Source organism: Astatotilapia calliptera, chromosome 3 (genome assembly GCF_964374335.1).
Source record: "Astatotilapia calliptera chromosome 3, fAstCal68.1, whole genome shotgun sequence".
In the NCBI taxonomy this organism is placed as follows: domain Eukaryota; kingdom Metazoa; phylum Chordata; class Actinopteri; order Cichliformes; family Cichlidae; genus Astatotilapia; species Astatotilapia calliptera.
Window position 1 is genome coordinate 49,663,691 of NC_137424.1, and position 14,399 is coordinate 49,678,089.

Here is a 14,399-nt window from a genome sequence, read left to right on the forward strand (position 1 = left end):
GGAGCTCTAGGCTAGTTTACAACTATAATATCCCATTTAAGTTATAAAAGGCAGAACATATACTGATGTTAATATACTATTGTGGTACTATGATCTACGTGCTACCAACTAAAACAGACATGCACCTCTGAACTCATAAGACCATGTGACGTGTCCCTGATCTTAAACCAAAGATCCAAACAAAGTTGGATTCATAAAGTTCTTTTAAATCAGGCCTTGAGCTAGAATATAAGTTATACCATATTAATAAATTACCAAAGAATGAGTAGTGTAAAAATGTAGGCAGGATTCATGCAGTGCTATCCACCGTAGTGATCGTGTATAGGTTCATCTTATAGTTCCTAAACCATCACTAATGTGTCGTTGTCAGATAACTGTGGACTTATCAGTGTAAGTTTTATCCTCATTTACATACATTTGTCCTACTTTAGCAGACACAAGTGGATGGTTCAGATGAACCCTCGCTTGGGTCTTTAGCTCTTTTTAAAAACCTCTTTATAGATATCATCAGGAAGATTAAGAGACATTAGCAAACCTCGTGGTTAACTTATAGCTTTTGACTGGAATAAATAAATAAATATATCCAAACACCTTGCAGGAGCTAAGCTTGGGCTTGCAGTCTGTACCAGGACAATATTCAGGGTGTTCGCTTTACACTTGGGAGAAGAATATTTTCTCCTGTTCTTGGTCTTTTGTTTGCATTTACAGATTACAACTTATCCAGACAATGAATGTGGATGCTCTCGAGGTTTTAAAAAGGATCCTCCGAGTCTCTCGCTCAACGTGCTGAAGTGTCTACAGTGATCCCAGCCTCGATCGGGCAGATAACCAGCTGGGCCATGTTCTTCCCGTTGTCATGTATGCAGGGGTTAAAGTACGGATACAGCGGCTCAGTGAAAGTGAGCCCGCTGTAAGTATAAATGTGAGTCTTTGCCTCTGTGTTGTAGAAGGACACCGAGCCTTCTTCATAGTCCAGGAATATACCGACTTTCTGAGGAATTTCTTTAAGGTGAAGAGTGACGGCGGGCCCAGCGCAGGCATACAGGCTTCCACCGTTGCGTCGGCATATCGCCCAGTAACCGTTATCAGGGCGAACTGTGATGGCGCCCTTCCTGTTGATGGACTCCCGGGCCACCCCAAGATCCCAGTCTGTTTTATCCCCAACCTGAAACACAAAGAAGGACAAAAATGATGCTGAACTGCAGAGTAGAGCTTCATTTCTTTAGGTTGCTTTTTAAATGATAATAAATTTTTACTGACAGTAAACACAGCAGATATAAAATCAGAAGTGAACATCATGTAGCCACCAGGGGGCGTAAAGAGTTTTATTTTCCTGCCTGTTTAGATCATATACACTATACAGTCCTAGTCACAGGTTGTGTCGTTGTGTTCATGTGTAATTTTCTTTGGTGTATTTTAATCCAAATCTTACTCTAAATAAAGCTGTTGTGTTCCACTTTGGATAATATTCACACTGATCACGACTATAAGCTGTTTAGCAGTTATTTATTTTATCCTTTTATCCTACCTGAACCACCCAGTAACGTTTCCCAGATGTGAAGCTTTGTTTTCCCAGCATGGCGACGCAGGAGTCGAACCTGCGGGGGTCGTCAGGTAGCGGGGTCCTCCCCTTCTGGTAGCTCATGCTCACCTGTGGATTGCCACGATCACATTCATACAACAACTACTGATGCCGTACTTGTCGTTATTTTGGATCTGCCTGACTTCTGATCCACTAGTTTCCATCATTTTAGTTCCTGCATAATATTTGTCGTCCATTAGCTGTTGTCTGTAATTCACAGACTCTAATTTCACAGACAAGAAATGCAATTTCTCAATAATAGGTGTTTTAATAAGTGTTTTCCCAATAATATTACAGGGCTAAACTGAACTGGTGTGTATAACTAACTAAGCAAATGACTTTACACTTAATTATACAAACAGCTGCACATGTATCAACACTTTGTTGGATCATTTTTTACAGCAGGACAAGACTTTGTTTAACTCTGAGCTCTTGTTAAGGTGTTACAGTCAGGAATCATGCAGCTGATAATTACAGCTCACCTTTTTATTATCCGGGGACAGGACCACCCAGCCAGCAGCAGTAGCAGGATCCAGAGTTACATCCACTGGAGACAGAAACAGAAGAAAAACACATAAAAAGATTTGCTATTTCAGATTTACTCACATTTTTCAGGATTAAAGAAATAATATGAAAAAATAACCCTGTTGTTTTGAAGCATATTGTTACTGAAGTCACCTTTTTTGGCAACAGAGTATCTGTATTCTGAGTCATGTACATGTATAAAGATTATTTGAATCAGTGTGAAGAGCCACTTTCTTTCTACTGACATCAGTAAGAATCTTTACTATGCTGGTGACAAATTTTCAGTCTTGTGTAATCCATATAACGTAATCACAATATAAATATCATATCCATACACATACCTGCATATTTATTCATCTTGTTTACCTCTGCAAGAGATCAGAAAAGAAACTGTGTCATTTTAGTGTCATTAAACATTAACGTAGAACAATTAAAATATTCACTAATATTTTAGCAAATGTTACGAGATTTATTTTTGGACCCTAAGTGTATCACTAAAGTTAGTTATGTGCAGACTTATAGTGTAAAATATGATATAAATATATATGCAATGCAAAAAGTGGCAGGATTATGATAAAACCAAAGGAACCGGTGATGCAAAGAAAGTCTTGTGTTCTAAAATCAGAGACTATAATGTCATGTCATCATAAGGATTACAGACCCTCTGCACACAGCTTCCTCTCCAGTTCCTGGCAGATGTCGACCAGTTTGGAGAAATTTCTCCTCACAGTCTGTGCGTAGCTCTCCGATTGGACTCTGACGTCAGCCCAGTGCTTGACGGACATCGGAGCGTCCAGATGTAAAAAGTTCTAAAACAGCATCAGTGACAGAAAAGAGCACAAATAAATGATTTCACTAACAAGCAGACAGGCCGGTTTGTATTCATATCATATTACAATCGCTTTAGATGCTTTAAACTTGCTTGGCTGAACAGAAATATTAAACACAAGTACTGATTCTGACCTGCTGGAGCTGAACTGGGTTCTCAATGTGCTCCAGGAGGTGCAGCTCACTGCGTCTCTTCTGCAGCTCATTGATCTCCTGGCTGATCTCCTTGAGAAGCTCCTCTGCTCTCTTCTCAGCCACCTCCTGCTTCCGTTCGATCTCCTCGATGAGCAAAGCCTGGTTTCTCTCAATGGCAATTACCATCATTGTGGCAGCCTGAACGCTGGCCTGTATCTCTCTTTCTTTATTTCTCTGCAGATATGAAAAGAGTTGAATTAATATGTGAAATATGTTAAAATGCACCACCTTTGTACTTTGCTACCCCTTCTTCAATGAAATGCAAAACAAATTAAACTTAGGGTAAAGCTGCTTATGTACGATGATTCTTATTAATATGCCCATAATTTAACACATTTCCCCCAAAAAGAAGACATAACTTCAAAAAGAAAGTGACCTCAGAGAGACCAGCCTGCAGTCCTCTGATAACAGTTGATCTATTGTCCCAACCCACCTCCAGCCCTGCTTTTCCATGTCTCTTTATGTCCACATAATGAAGGTTTATTATATCAATAAAAACAACTAATAAAAGATCACAAGAGCTCTTAAAACAGAGCCACGCTGCCATATATGAATTACTAAAGATGGAAAAATACTTTGACTGAAGTAATCCTGACTTTAGAAGATATGCAAGGATTTTAGCTTTTGAGTTTCTATAGTTACTCTGCCCTGTAATCAGAGTCTTTTGTGCACAAGGTTACTTACACTCTGCATGGATATTATAGCAGAATAAACTGCAAATAAAAGCCAAAAGTGGATTCCAGGCTTGAAAAGTGAGGCTGATGCATTTTTTAATGACCAGCAGGGGGAGTCTCCTCTGTCTTTTAAATACAGTCTACATGAAGCAGAACAACACTGCTGTTTTTCTTCTGGTGTGAGCTTCTACAAACAAATTGGTTGAAGTTTTGTTTCTTAGAGAGCAAACAGGCCGAGAAATGTTCATGTCTGTAAATGATTAAAAAGCAATGCTCACTTTGCTCAGCTCCATTGACTGTTTGATCTCCTCGGTCTTTCTGATTCGGATCTGGATCATGTGTTGATACTGCTCTTGGGTCTCTTGGGATCTGAAAAGAGCGGGGAATTTTAGGGGTTATTTTGCTGGCAAGGTCAAACTGGCTAAAAATGTCCCTTCTGAGATCATCACAAATGTTTCCAGGAAATAGATGACCATAAAAGGTCTTGTAGCAGAAGCAACAACTGTCAAGCAACAACTGCAGAAGTAACAACGGCACAGTTCAAACAGGGAGTCCCCAGGATGTGAGGTATCTTTTATAATGGTTTGAGCTTTTTTAAGACAGCGGGTATTGTTTAGATCTTCCAGTGTGGGGAGAGGGCAGCCAGTGTTAATGACCCCTTGGAGTGCTTTCCTCTGAGCCACTTTGCAGCTAGTGTACCAGATGCATATTGCAAATGTACTGTTTATAAGGTTGGGGAAACCTGCAGTCAGCTGAGACTGAAGAAGTCACTTGGAGGAGTGACGAAACGTTTCTCCCACAAAACGCTACGTCCAGATGAACAGAATCAACTTTTGGAGACACCAGAGTTACATCTTTATAAAAGCATTGCTGCTTATCATTAGACATATCATAAAGAGACGTTATAAACATTATAAACAAACAAAGTCAAAGATTTCATAAAAATCAGAGAAAAGCTATTAAAATAATCAGCAGAACATCAACACAACATTCATCAAATTCTAATTCAAATCTAAAGAAGTGTTTATTACAGTGTCATTACAATCTGGCATTTATGTAGTTAACATCTGTATCTGCCCAATGGTCACATGACAAAGGGAAATTTTATATATGGTGGAATCTGGAGTCTGTGTTTGCACAACACAGAACACTTTCTTGTTAAGCGTCAAACTTGAAGAGGAAACATGCAGCGACTCTTTATACTCACGCTCAGCCTGATACCATGGATCCCAGGTATTCACTGTGACTGTGTGCATTTGATTAGAGAAGTCAGACAAAAAAGATTTTCAAGCTGTTTTCAGATTAGGTAGAGGATCATCAGGGGGTCCTTTGTCCCTCTTTGGGGGGTTACTCCCACTGGGTTTAAATCTGGGACTCTCCACTATTTGACCCTTAGAACTGAAAAAGCTTCTCGGATGAGAGGTGAAACATCTTCAGGCAACTTAAATAAGTCCAGACGCTTTTCTTTCCAAGCTCTTTAGACTAAAGCAGGAAACTGTGCTTTGTAACAAAGGAAACTGAAGCGGATTAATATGGTGCAAGTGTTGCCAAAGGCCACACCTTTTATTTATAGATAACAGGTGTCCGATGTGAGCAACTGCTCTGTTAAAGTTGTGTCATGACTAAACGTTTCATTTCAAATTGGTGTTTAACATTTAATGATTTCCACTTCTTGTCAGCTGTTCTCTGCTGGGTGACCACTCAGAAGGAGTTTATTGGCCCGGAGGGTGGATCCCTCACTGTCCAATGTCAATATGGTTCTCACTATGCTGACCATGTCAAATACTGGTGTCATGGGGGGACGAGAATTTTCTGCGAGATCTTGGCCCGAACTCACGAGACCTCCTCGGCCAATCCAAGTGAAGACAAAGTGAGCATTTTTGACGACCCGGCCCGGTTGATGTTCACAGTGACCATGAACGACCTGAAAGAGACGGACTCTGGGTGGTACTCGTGTGGTGTGGAATTAGCATCAAGCGCTGATGACGTGGCTTACACTGAAGTGAAAGTGTTTCATGGTGAGTAATGGAGAAATTTTGAGATGATAAACATTTATTAGCCCACAGTTTTAAAGAAGTTTGTTGCATTTTCATGATCTCTGCAGGTGTGTCAGTTGTGAACAGCATGGTGAGTGGGGAAGAAGGAAGTAGTCTCACGGTTCAATGCCTTTACACTCAGAGATTCAGGTATTTGGTTTTCCTTTGGAGGATTTTATCCACATTTTATCCTTTAAAACCCTTAGAACTGTCCTTAAAGAAGCACTGATCACACTTCAGTAAATGTGGGAATTTGTCCATAAAATTTCATTGGTATCAAACGCTGGTGGACAGTGAGCATTCACTGACTCTCTTGTGACTGCCTGTCAACAGACTAAGTGAGAAGAAGTGGTGTCGGAGTGGAGACCCGAGCTCCTGTCTGTCGACAGGTTCTGAAAGGAGTTACGAAGATACTTCAGTGACCATCAGCGATGACAGAACTGGGGCTTTCACTGTAACCTTAAAGAAGCTGCAGATGAGAGATGCTGACTGGTATTTATGTTCTGCAGGGCAGCAGCAAGTAGCCGTACAGGTTCAGGTCAGACCACACGGCTCTACTAGTAAGTTGATAAAGAGCCTTTCATATTTTAGACATAAAAAACATAACAAATTACACTTTTGAGCTTTGCTGTCTAACTGACTCGAAACTGTGATAATTAAACTTCATTATGGATTTTCTGTGTGCTGATATCATCAAGGATGATTTTTTTTTTCATCATAGGGAGTCTAGAGTTATTCAACATCCTTATGTTGATCCTATATTTTTATTGCTATTCAGCCAACATTTAAAAGATTTATGATGCAAAAATCACATGTAACACAGTTGGGTGTAAAAGAAATAAAAAGAGCAACACAGCTGACAGCATGCATTAAGAGGAAAAGAGAAGCCTGTATTCAGATAAAAACATTGCTATTTTCTCTCTCTGTTTCTATAAATATTAAGTGCTTCTCTCAAAATCAGTATGTGGTGCATTAATTAGACTAAGTCTAAATCATGATAGAATGTGTTATCAAGGAAAACAGGGTGACAGGTGAAACAATTGACAATTCTTTAGTTTTAGGCCCTCGCTAACATGTCACCTCTAAATGCAGCCTAGTGTTAATTTGAATAGCAAAACTCGACATTTAGCTAAATGGCCAGGAAAAAATAAATGATGGAAACGGTTGATTTTTAAAAAATTAATTAAAAACAACTATGATATTTATCATTGCCTGAAATGAATGTTTGGCTGATAAAGCTCGTTGACATGAAATTGACCTGTAACTGTAGAACGAACCAAAAATTGCTAAAATGCTAAACAGACATAGTCTGAGATTGTGTCATTATTGTGTATCATCGGTTGCAAATGATTTTAACAAACATAATGCCATTTTGTGTTATAGACAACATTATTTTAAGTGAAAGAAAACAAACTAAGACCCTTCCCATGTTTCACAGTCCTTACATGCTAATACAGGTTAGAGTAATAGCAACATTTCCAAGACAAATAAATGATTGCAGCTTATCATTTGCATAACCTATTAGCATTTTAAATCATGCATTGTAGTTTTTTTGTGATTGCTTGGCATTTTCTCCATGTTACCTTGTAGCTGCTGAAATGGGAAGAAGCAGCTTTAAAGATCAATATGTGTTTGTGACAGATGGCAGAGGCTCTCCAGTCTCTACTTGTTCAGGGTATCGATTATTAAAAGTCACCTATGAATAATATTGATGTTAGGATGCTGGAAACTCTCTTTACCTATCACAGCATATTTACAGAGTTGTTACAGTATTTTTTTTTTAGCGCTACAATATCTTTACCTTCAAAAACAGAGCCTGTGACATCCCCACCTACTCCAAGTCAGCCCTGGAACCGTTACCGGTAAAAGTCAGCACTTCTTTATTTTCACTTTAATGGATGTCGAAGGTGGATTGTCTGCTCAGTCTGCTTTGTGCCTGCTTCCTAGTTACATGTTGGAGTCTATAGTGGGGTGTTCGTCTCTCCTGCTTCTAGTGGGCTTGGCTGTATTGGCAAGAAAGATACTGCGCAGTAAGGCAACTAATATTCCTTTGAATTTTAAATTGTTATTAAGTGTGTGTGTGTGTGTGTGTGTGTGTGTGTGTGTGTGTGTGTGTGTGTGTGTGTGTGTGTGTATGCGTGTGTGTGTGTGTGTGTGTGTGTGTGTGTGTGTGTGTGTGTGTGTGTGTGTGCATGCATCAGCCACAAATTCTATATATAAATAAAGATTTATACGATATAACAAAATGCATTAAATATATCTGACTACTAATTCGCATTTATATTTTGGGCATTCTTTCTAGAGAAGGCTTCTTCACGCTTTAAGCAGACGGAAGAGATATTCCCTGTAAGCCCCCATTATCATGGTCATCTCTGATCTATTACACTCCTTAAGAAACACAATTATCAGGGATATTTTTTAATGATTAGATCACTCATTCTCCTTTCTGTCAATTACAGGATAATCCAAAGGGCATGAGAGACCTGCAACGAAGCAAGTAACACATTAAGTGTTTGACAACAAGGGTACAATGAACCTACTTGCTTACTAAGATCATTTTGTGAATTGTTAATTGTTACTCTTTGTAAATTAATGTAATTTTTCTATTAATTTGCCACATAGAACATATGGTCTTTGGTCCAGTTTTTTTACCAAACCAAACCACGTCTGAACAAAGCTATATGTTCTGCTTCCTGCAATATAAATTTGGCACATTATAGACTTGGCTTATATAGACTCAGTATTTTAGACTCAATAAAATAAATCAAAATACACGTGTATAATTATATGGGACTTTTTATTTATGTACCAGACTCTATATATTTTTGCAACCTGTGACCTTTTTGCTCATTATAGGGGTCTTATGACAAAGTAGCATTTAGGTGGAAATCTATGCGTAAAACTTTCCTTTTTAGTTACACTTCAATAGACCTAGAGTGTTTGGGGCTTCCCATGATGTACTGATGGTTTCTTCTTCACTACACTTTTTTCACTCTCTCTGTGCTTACATGCCACTTTGCATTTAATCATCATTATTAATCTCTGGCTCTCCTTCACTGTGTATTTAATTTGTCCTGTCTTGCTCAACAAAGCGGTCAGTGCAGATGTCTTCCCCTCCCTGAGCCTGATTCTGACAGGTTAAAAGGAAAAGGGAGTTTTTCCTTCCCACTGTTGCAAAGTTCTTGTTCAGGGTTAGCTCATTGTAGTTATATATAACAGTCGTTTCAGGGTTGTGCTGACCTAGCCCTAATAACAGGAGGGGGTAAAGGCAGGATAGATGGTAAGTGGCCTGTATTTGTATAGCGCTTTACTAGTCCCTAAGGACCCCAAAGAGCTTTACACATCCAGTCATCCACACATTCACACACAGGTGACAGTAAGCTACATTGTAGCCACAGCCACCCTGGGGCGCACTGACAGAGGCGAGGCTGCCGGACACTGGCGCCACCAGGCCCTCTGACCACCACCAGTAGGCAACGGGTGAAGGACACAACGACCGAGACTGTTGGAGCCGGGGCTCGAACTGGCAACCTTCCGATTATAAGGCGAACTCCCAACTCTTGAGCCACGATCGATAGGTGGTGCAGCTAATGACTGAACTGAGGAGTGAACTAATGGGTGGACAGTAGACTGTGCAGGAGAGAGAACTACAGTCTGGGAAGTAACTGACACAAAGTTACCAGGGTAAACGGAGTCACTAGAAATTAATTTGGGCTTAGAAGGGGCAAAACAAATAGTCCTTAATAGTGCGTGCATTAGAATGCAAAGCAGTCTCAGAAGAAACAGTCTTTACACCACTTGGCTCTGGAGCGACAAAAGTTGCACAGTCTTTAGAGCCCAGAGAGGTGTAATTATTCTCAAAATGAACACTCATTTTATTATCATGAACCAGAGGAACACAAGCTCTGGGGTTCATAAAGCTGGCGTTAGCAGCCTTGGGGAAAACAGTCTGTTTATCCCTTGACACAAAAGGCGGCAGAATGGAGTCTTTGTCACTCACCCCCGCTGGACGTTCCTGAGGGAAGTTAGACAAACCAGTTATCACAAAAATTGCATTGCAGGAGTAGATGCACGGTTGCATTATCTTAGAGGGTGCAGAGAGCAACCTTTAACAAGTGTCTGACATTGTCATAAATATAGACAGAGAAGCAGAACTAGGTACACTGTAAAAAAAATCCGTAAAAATACAGTACAATCTACTGTATAAACGTGAAGGAATTTTCCGTATTAGTCATTTACAGGTATTTTTCTGTATTTCTCAACTACTGCAATGCATTGTGGGAAAAAGAACCTGAAAAGGAGGGAAAAGTAAGCGCAAGAGCAGCCATTAGGCTTCTTTCAGGCTTCATCTGGATTTTGGATTCTGAAGTTGGAGAAACTGCCTTCAAATTTCTGTGGTAAGTATTAAAACTCATGTTTCGTTTTATTAAAATAATGTTTTTTCAAAAGACTCCGTGTTTTTATTTAGAAAGAATTGTTAATTTATTTGTTAACTGGTTTCGGCTGTCTCCAGACAAGTCAGGAATATTTTGCTGACTCATTTTTTAAAAATAATTGTTATTTAGGTTTAACATGACTTAAGCTTTATTTTAATTAATGTTAAAATAATTTTTACTGTGATACCACCAGTTTTGCCCTTCAGTGGCTGAACCAGTTTTCATAAATATTATAGTTAGCTGTCTGTGTCTCTCTGGGTATTACACAGCTGTGACTGCTAACTAGCTAATTAGCGAAAGTCAGCGATGTGGATAACTGGGAAAGTGAGAACTTCATGGTTCTAGAAATTATTCTAGGACTCTAATAAGTACTGTATCAATACCTGTGTTTTACAGTTGGCTCTACTGTACACTTTAAAGGGTTTCAGGCAAAGTTACACTAACCCTAGTTTAAGCCTCAGACCTTCCTGGCTGACGCTAGCAAATGCTAATGTTAGCCTCTGATTTGGGCTGCTAAAGTAAAGACTTTTAGCTAGCTGACCAGCATAGATTATTTCGGTGGTTAACAGACTGTAGTGGTAAAATTATTGAAAGTATAGTTTCACCTCAGCACATTTACAATTACAGTATGTCTATTTTGTAGCACATAGAAATGTTTAGTTAATATTTACAGACAGACACATTTTCCCTGTAACTGTGTTTTTACTCCAACATTTGTTGAAAATGTAATTTATGAAATGCTGAGCAGCATTTCTTGTATGTGGAATATTTTTGTCACCCCACTGTGCTAATGTGATTAAATACTAAAAATTATTACTAAAAAAATTCAATAATAAATCAATAATAACTATTTCTTGATTGAACTATAATGTAAGCGCAGTGCTGGTGTGCAGGGGCTCTATATGCCTTGTCTATATCAAGCTTTTAGCCAAATATAAGCAGAGATATTTGTATCTTTCTTAAAAATCCAGATCCTTACAGATTATTTGAGAAATGGATCAACAGCTATCACTACTTGAAGCACTTTAAGTCCTGCAGTGGAAAAATATCCCTTATTTCACCTTTGATCACACACTTTGGTTTTCCAGTGCAGAGCAATGGCCAAGAAAAGGAAAGACTTCCCCGAGTGAAAAAAAAGATGAAGATACAAGCTGGTGATGATCCAGAGCAGCTGGTCTCAGGAAATGAAGAAAAACCCTGATCACCTTCTCTACAAACACAAGGTGAGTTTAATGTTGTGGTTGATTTAGTTTTTCAAGGTATGTATGTTACTTTAATTATAAACTGCTTTTGTTGCAACAGAATGGTGTTATGTGTATGCAACTCTACGTGAATTATAATCCTTTGTAGGGCTGCGTGATATGACCAAAGTCTCATATCCCAATATAAGACGTATCTCTCCTGATAACGATATATATCACAAAATAGTGCATTTTCTGTAAATTCTGTGATTCTCGGGCAACTCGACTTATGTGAAATGTTTTCAGTTGGGCGTCGTGTACCAGGAGTCGAGTGTTTTGACCGATGCATGAAACTATACATTTTTAGACATGAGTTTAAATGGCCGCCATTTTCTTTCTGAGTATTTATTAGACGGCGTGCTGCAAGGAAAAGCCTGTTCTAACGTTTGAGTCTAAGGATTATTTTGAGCACCTGACGACTCTTTTTTGCTTTTCATTCGTAAACTCTCTCGAAACTCTTTCATGTGATTCTTGTGTAGGTGGTTAAAGAGGTTTGTCGTGTTCGAGTGGTGGTGGGGACCAGTTTGTGGCATAATTTGCATAGTACAGTTTTCTGGGGCGTGTCAGACTTTTCATAACCAAACCATGTCCATGCTACAGAGGTAGCCCCTCATTTAACAATAAGGTCCTCGATTTCTTTTGACTGGTCCTTCTGGTTCTGCCTCATCCTTGCTGGCCATGCTGGTATTCTCTGTGCCTTCATCTGCGTGGTGACTGTAAGCGCCATTTATAGTTACTTGATGTTTTTATTTGAGGTCATTTGTTTGATGCATATTCTGAAATTTTATGTTTGAGAATAATGTATATCATTTCAGTTTAGTTTGAAAAGTCTCAACAGAAACTTGAGCTTTATTGTGAAAGGTTTATGTGGAAAATAAACAAGCGGACGGCGGAGCCACACGATGGTTTTATCCTCATTGTTGGTAACGAAAGTACGCGTTAAAAACAGTCACTTGTCCGTCCATAGTGTGGTTATTTTAAGTATAAGAGAAGGAGAGAACTTTAAGAAATAATATAGCAACTACAGTGACCATCAAAACCATGAAAAAAATATTGCCGTAAACAGTTTATTTTGCAACACCACAAAACAAAGAATAGTGTATAATATGAAACGATAGACATTTTTATATCGTAATCTGATATATATCGTCATATCGCACAGCCCTAATCCTTTTTTTGTTTATGTTGTTTATGCTCTAGGTAAAAAAAATTATAAAAATACAAACTTTTTAAAAATGTCTTGTTGTTTCTCTTTTTTTCCTCAGAATAAATTGCGACTAGTCTCAATGGCTGACACGGAGGAGCAACACAGCGACACGTTAACTCCGACTGCTGCAGTTCCTGTATGAACTGAGCAACTCTTAAAATCCAAGGAAAAGCTGAGTGTATTTTACTTAAAGCTCAGATGGACCTTGATGTACTAACATGCAGGCTGCATTCAGGACTTTGTCACACTGTTATATGAAGAGCGGTAACAAGACTTTGTAGTAATTTGTCTTACTATTGTCTTATTTGTTGTGATTTAGGGTCTGTGCGCACAAGCAGAGGTTTTTGTTTGTAACTGTAACCTCGTTTTCAGAGCCTTGTCTAACATTTAATGGTCATGAAATATGTCAGACTTTTTCCTCTACTTAACCAGCTTAGAGAATTTGAACATCGTGGAGAAAAAGGTGTGCATTAAGGATTTTGAACTATGATGTTTAAGTGTTGTCACTGCTGAGGATTCGTGGACACAGATCCTTATTCACTATGCTGCTGTTTACAGTTTAACTTTTCATCAGAACAAGCACTTCTAATTATACTTTGCTCCTCACTGACAAAACAAGTCCCGTAGATACACTTTTATCTTTAAGTTTGGGACAGTAATCTGTCTTAATTTATTATGTGTTGTAGTTATCATATGGGGAAAAGTCCTGTGGTTATCCATCAGTCCTGTTCGAATAAACCCAAAGTTCAGGAACATCTTCTTTAGATCTGTTCAGTTGTATTCATGTGGCACCACTTAAACAGTCAACAAATTTTGACTCAAGTATGTTATATTGTAAGGTAAAGAGCCCAAAGAGTTAATCTCAGACAAATGTTCACGCAAATGAGAATTACATTCACTTCATTAATGAAGTGAATGCAATTCAGTAATCAAAGGTGTTTGGCTATAACTGACTACATGTGTATACTGTATCATAAGTGGACAGAGATGGATGTAAACCACACCTTAACCATTTGGCTGAGGCAAAACTACCACAAGGCAGTGATTCTAACTAAAAGGTACTCTGGATATTATTAAATGTGAACATGTCGTTAAATATGAAATTTTTTGTTTGTCAGGTGTCCTGTTTGAAGAAAACACTTGGTAGCCACTTGAATGAATGTAAATAAACACATTTACATGAGGGCAACCTGATTTCAAGGAAATAAAAATGCTCAAATTTGAAAGCTTGTGAGTTATTTTGTTCATGTATCAGCTGTTTAGTAGTTTTATGACAAGATGGATGCTGTCATTATATTTAAGTATAGTGTTTGCGTTAAGGAGAATAAAAGAATATTTAACATTAATTGTACCAATGTTGTTGTGTACGAAGCACAAATTAATTTAAGTTTTAATTTATGAATTTTTGAGTACATGGTGTACTAGGTTGTAATTGCATAGAAATGTACGTTTAAGGATATAAAGAACTATATTTAATGAGTTACAGTGAAAAGAAGTGCTTGGAAATAGTAATATAAACAGAAATTTCAATTTTTCTATTAACGGAAAATATCAGTTAATGATACAGAAAATATACTGTGAATAAACGGAATTTTCTGTTTTATAGCTGAAGGAAATGTCCGTAAATAGTACAGAGAGTATACTGTAAATCTACAGAATTTTCCGTTTTATCATT

General features: G+C 38.4%; 2 protein-coding genes and 1 long non-coding RNA gene across 3 annotated transcripts; 2 read left to right on the forward strand and 1 right to left on the reverse strand.

Annotated features, from left to right (window-relative positions):
• Positions 1-63: 63 nt before the first annotated feature.
• Positions 64-3,322, reverse strand: LOC145426086 (erythroid membrane-associated protein-like). The gene is made up of 6 exons (XM_080299629.1): positions 3,071-3,322; positions 2,769-2,916; positions 2,449-2,475; positions 2,065-2,129; positions 1,529-1,651; positions 64-1,165 (listed from the first exon to the last, which is right to left on the reverse strand). Exons 1-6 carry the CDS (start codon positions 3,257-3,259, stop codon positions 779-781), a joined length of 939 nt encoding a protein of 312 aa, XP_080155755.1. The 5' UTR covers positions 3,260-3,322; the 3' UTR covers positions 64-778.
• A 1,580-nt stretch (positions 3,323-4,902) lies between these two features.
• Positions 4,903-8,626, forward strand: LOC145421408 (polymeric immunoglobulin receptor-like). Its single transcript, XM_080291713.1, has 8 exons — positions 4,903-5,037; positions 5,484-5,822; positions 5,909-5,990; positions 6,174-6,400; positions 7,654-7,702; positions 7,788-7,870; positions 8,143-8,186; positions 8,300-8,626. Exons 1-8 carry the CDS (start codon positions 4,989-4,991, stop codon positions 8,339-8,341), a joined length of 915 nt encoding a protein of 304 aa, XP_080147839.1. The 5' UTR covers positions 4,903-4,988; the 3' UTR covers positions 8,342-8,626.
• A 1,471-nt stretch (positions 8,627-10,097) lies between these two features.
• On the forward strand, positions 10,098-13,008 carry LOC113037025 (uncharacterized). The gene is made up of 3 exons (XR_013902762.1): positions 10,098-10,237; positions 11,365-11,499; positions 12,783-13,008. It is a non-coding gene; the product is annotated as an uncharacterized LOC113037025 (long non-coding RNA).
• The last annotated feature ends 1,391 nt before the right edge of the window (positions 13,009-14,399 follow it).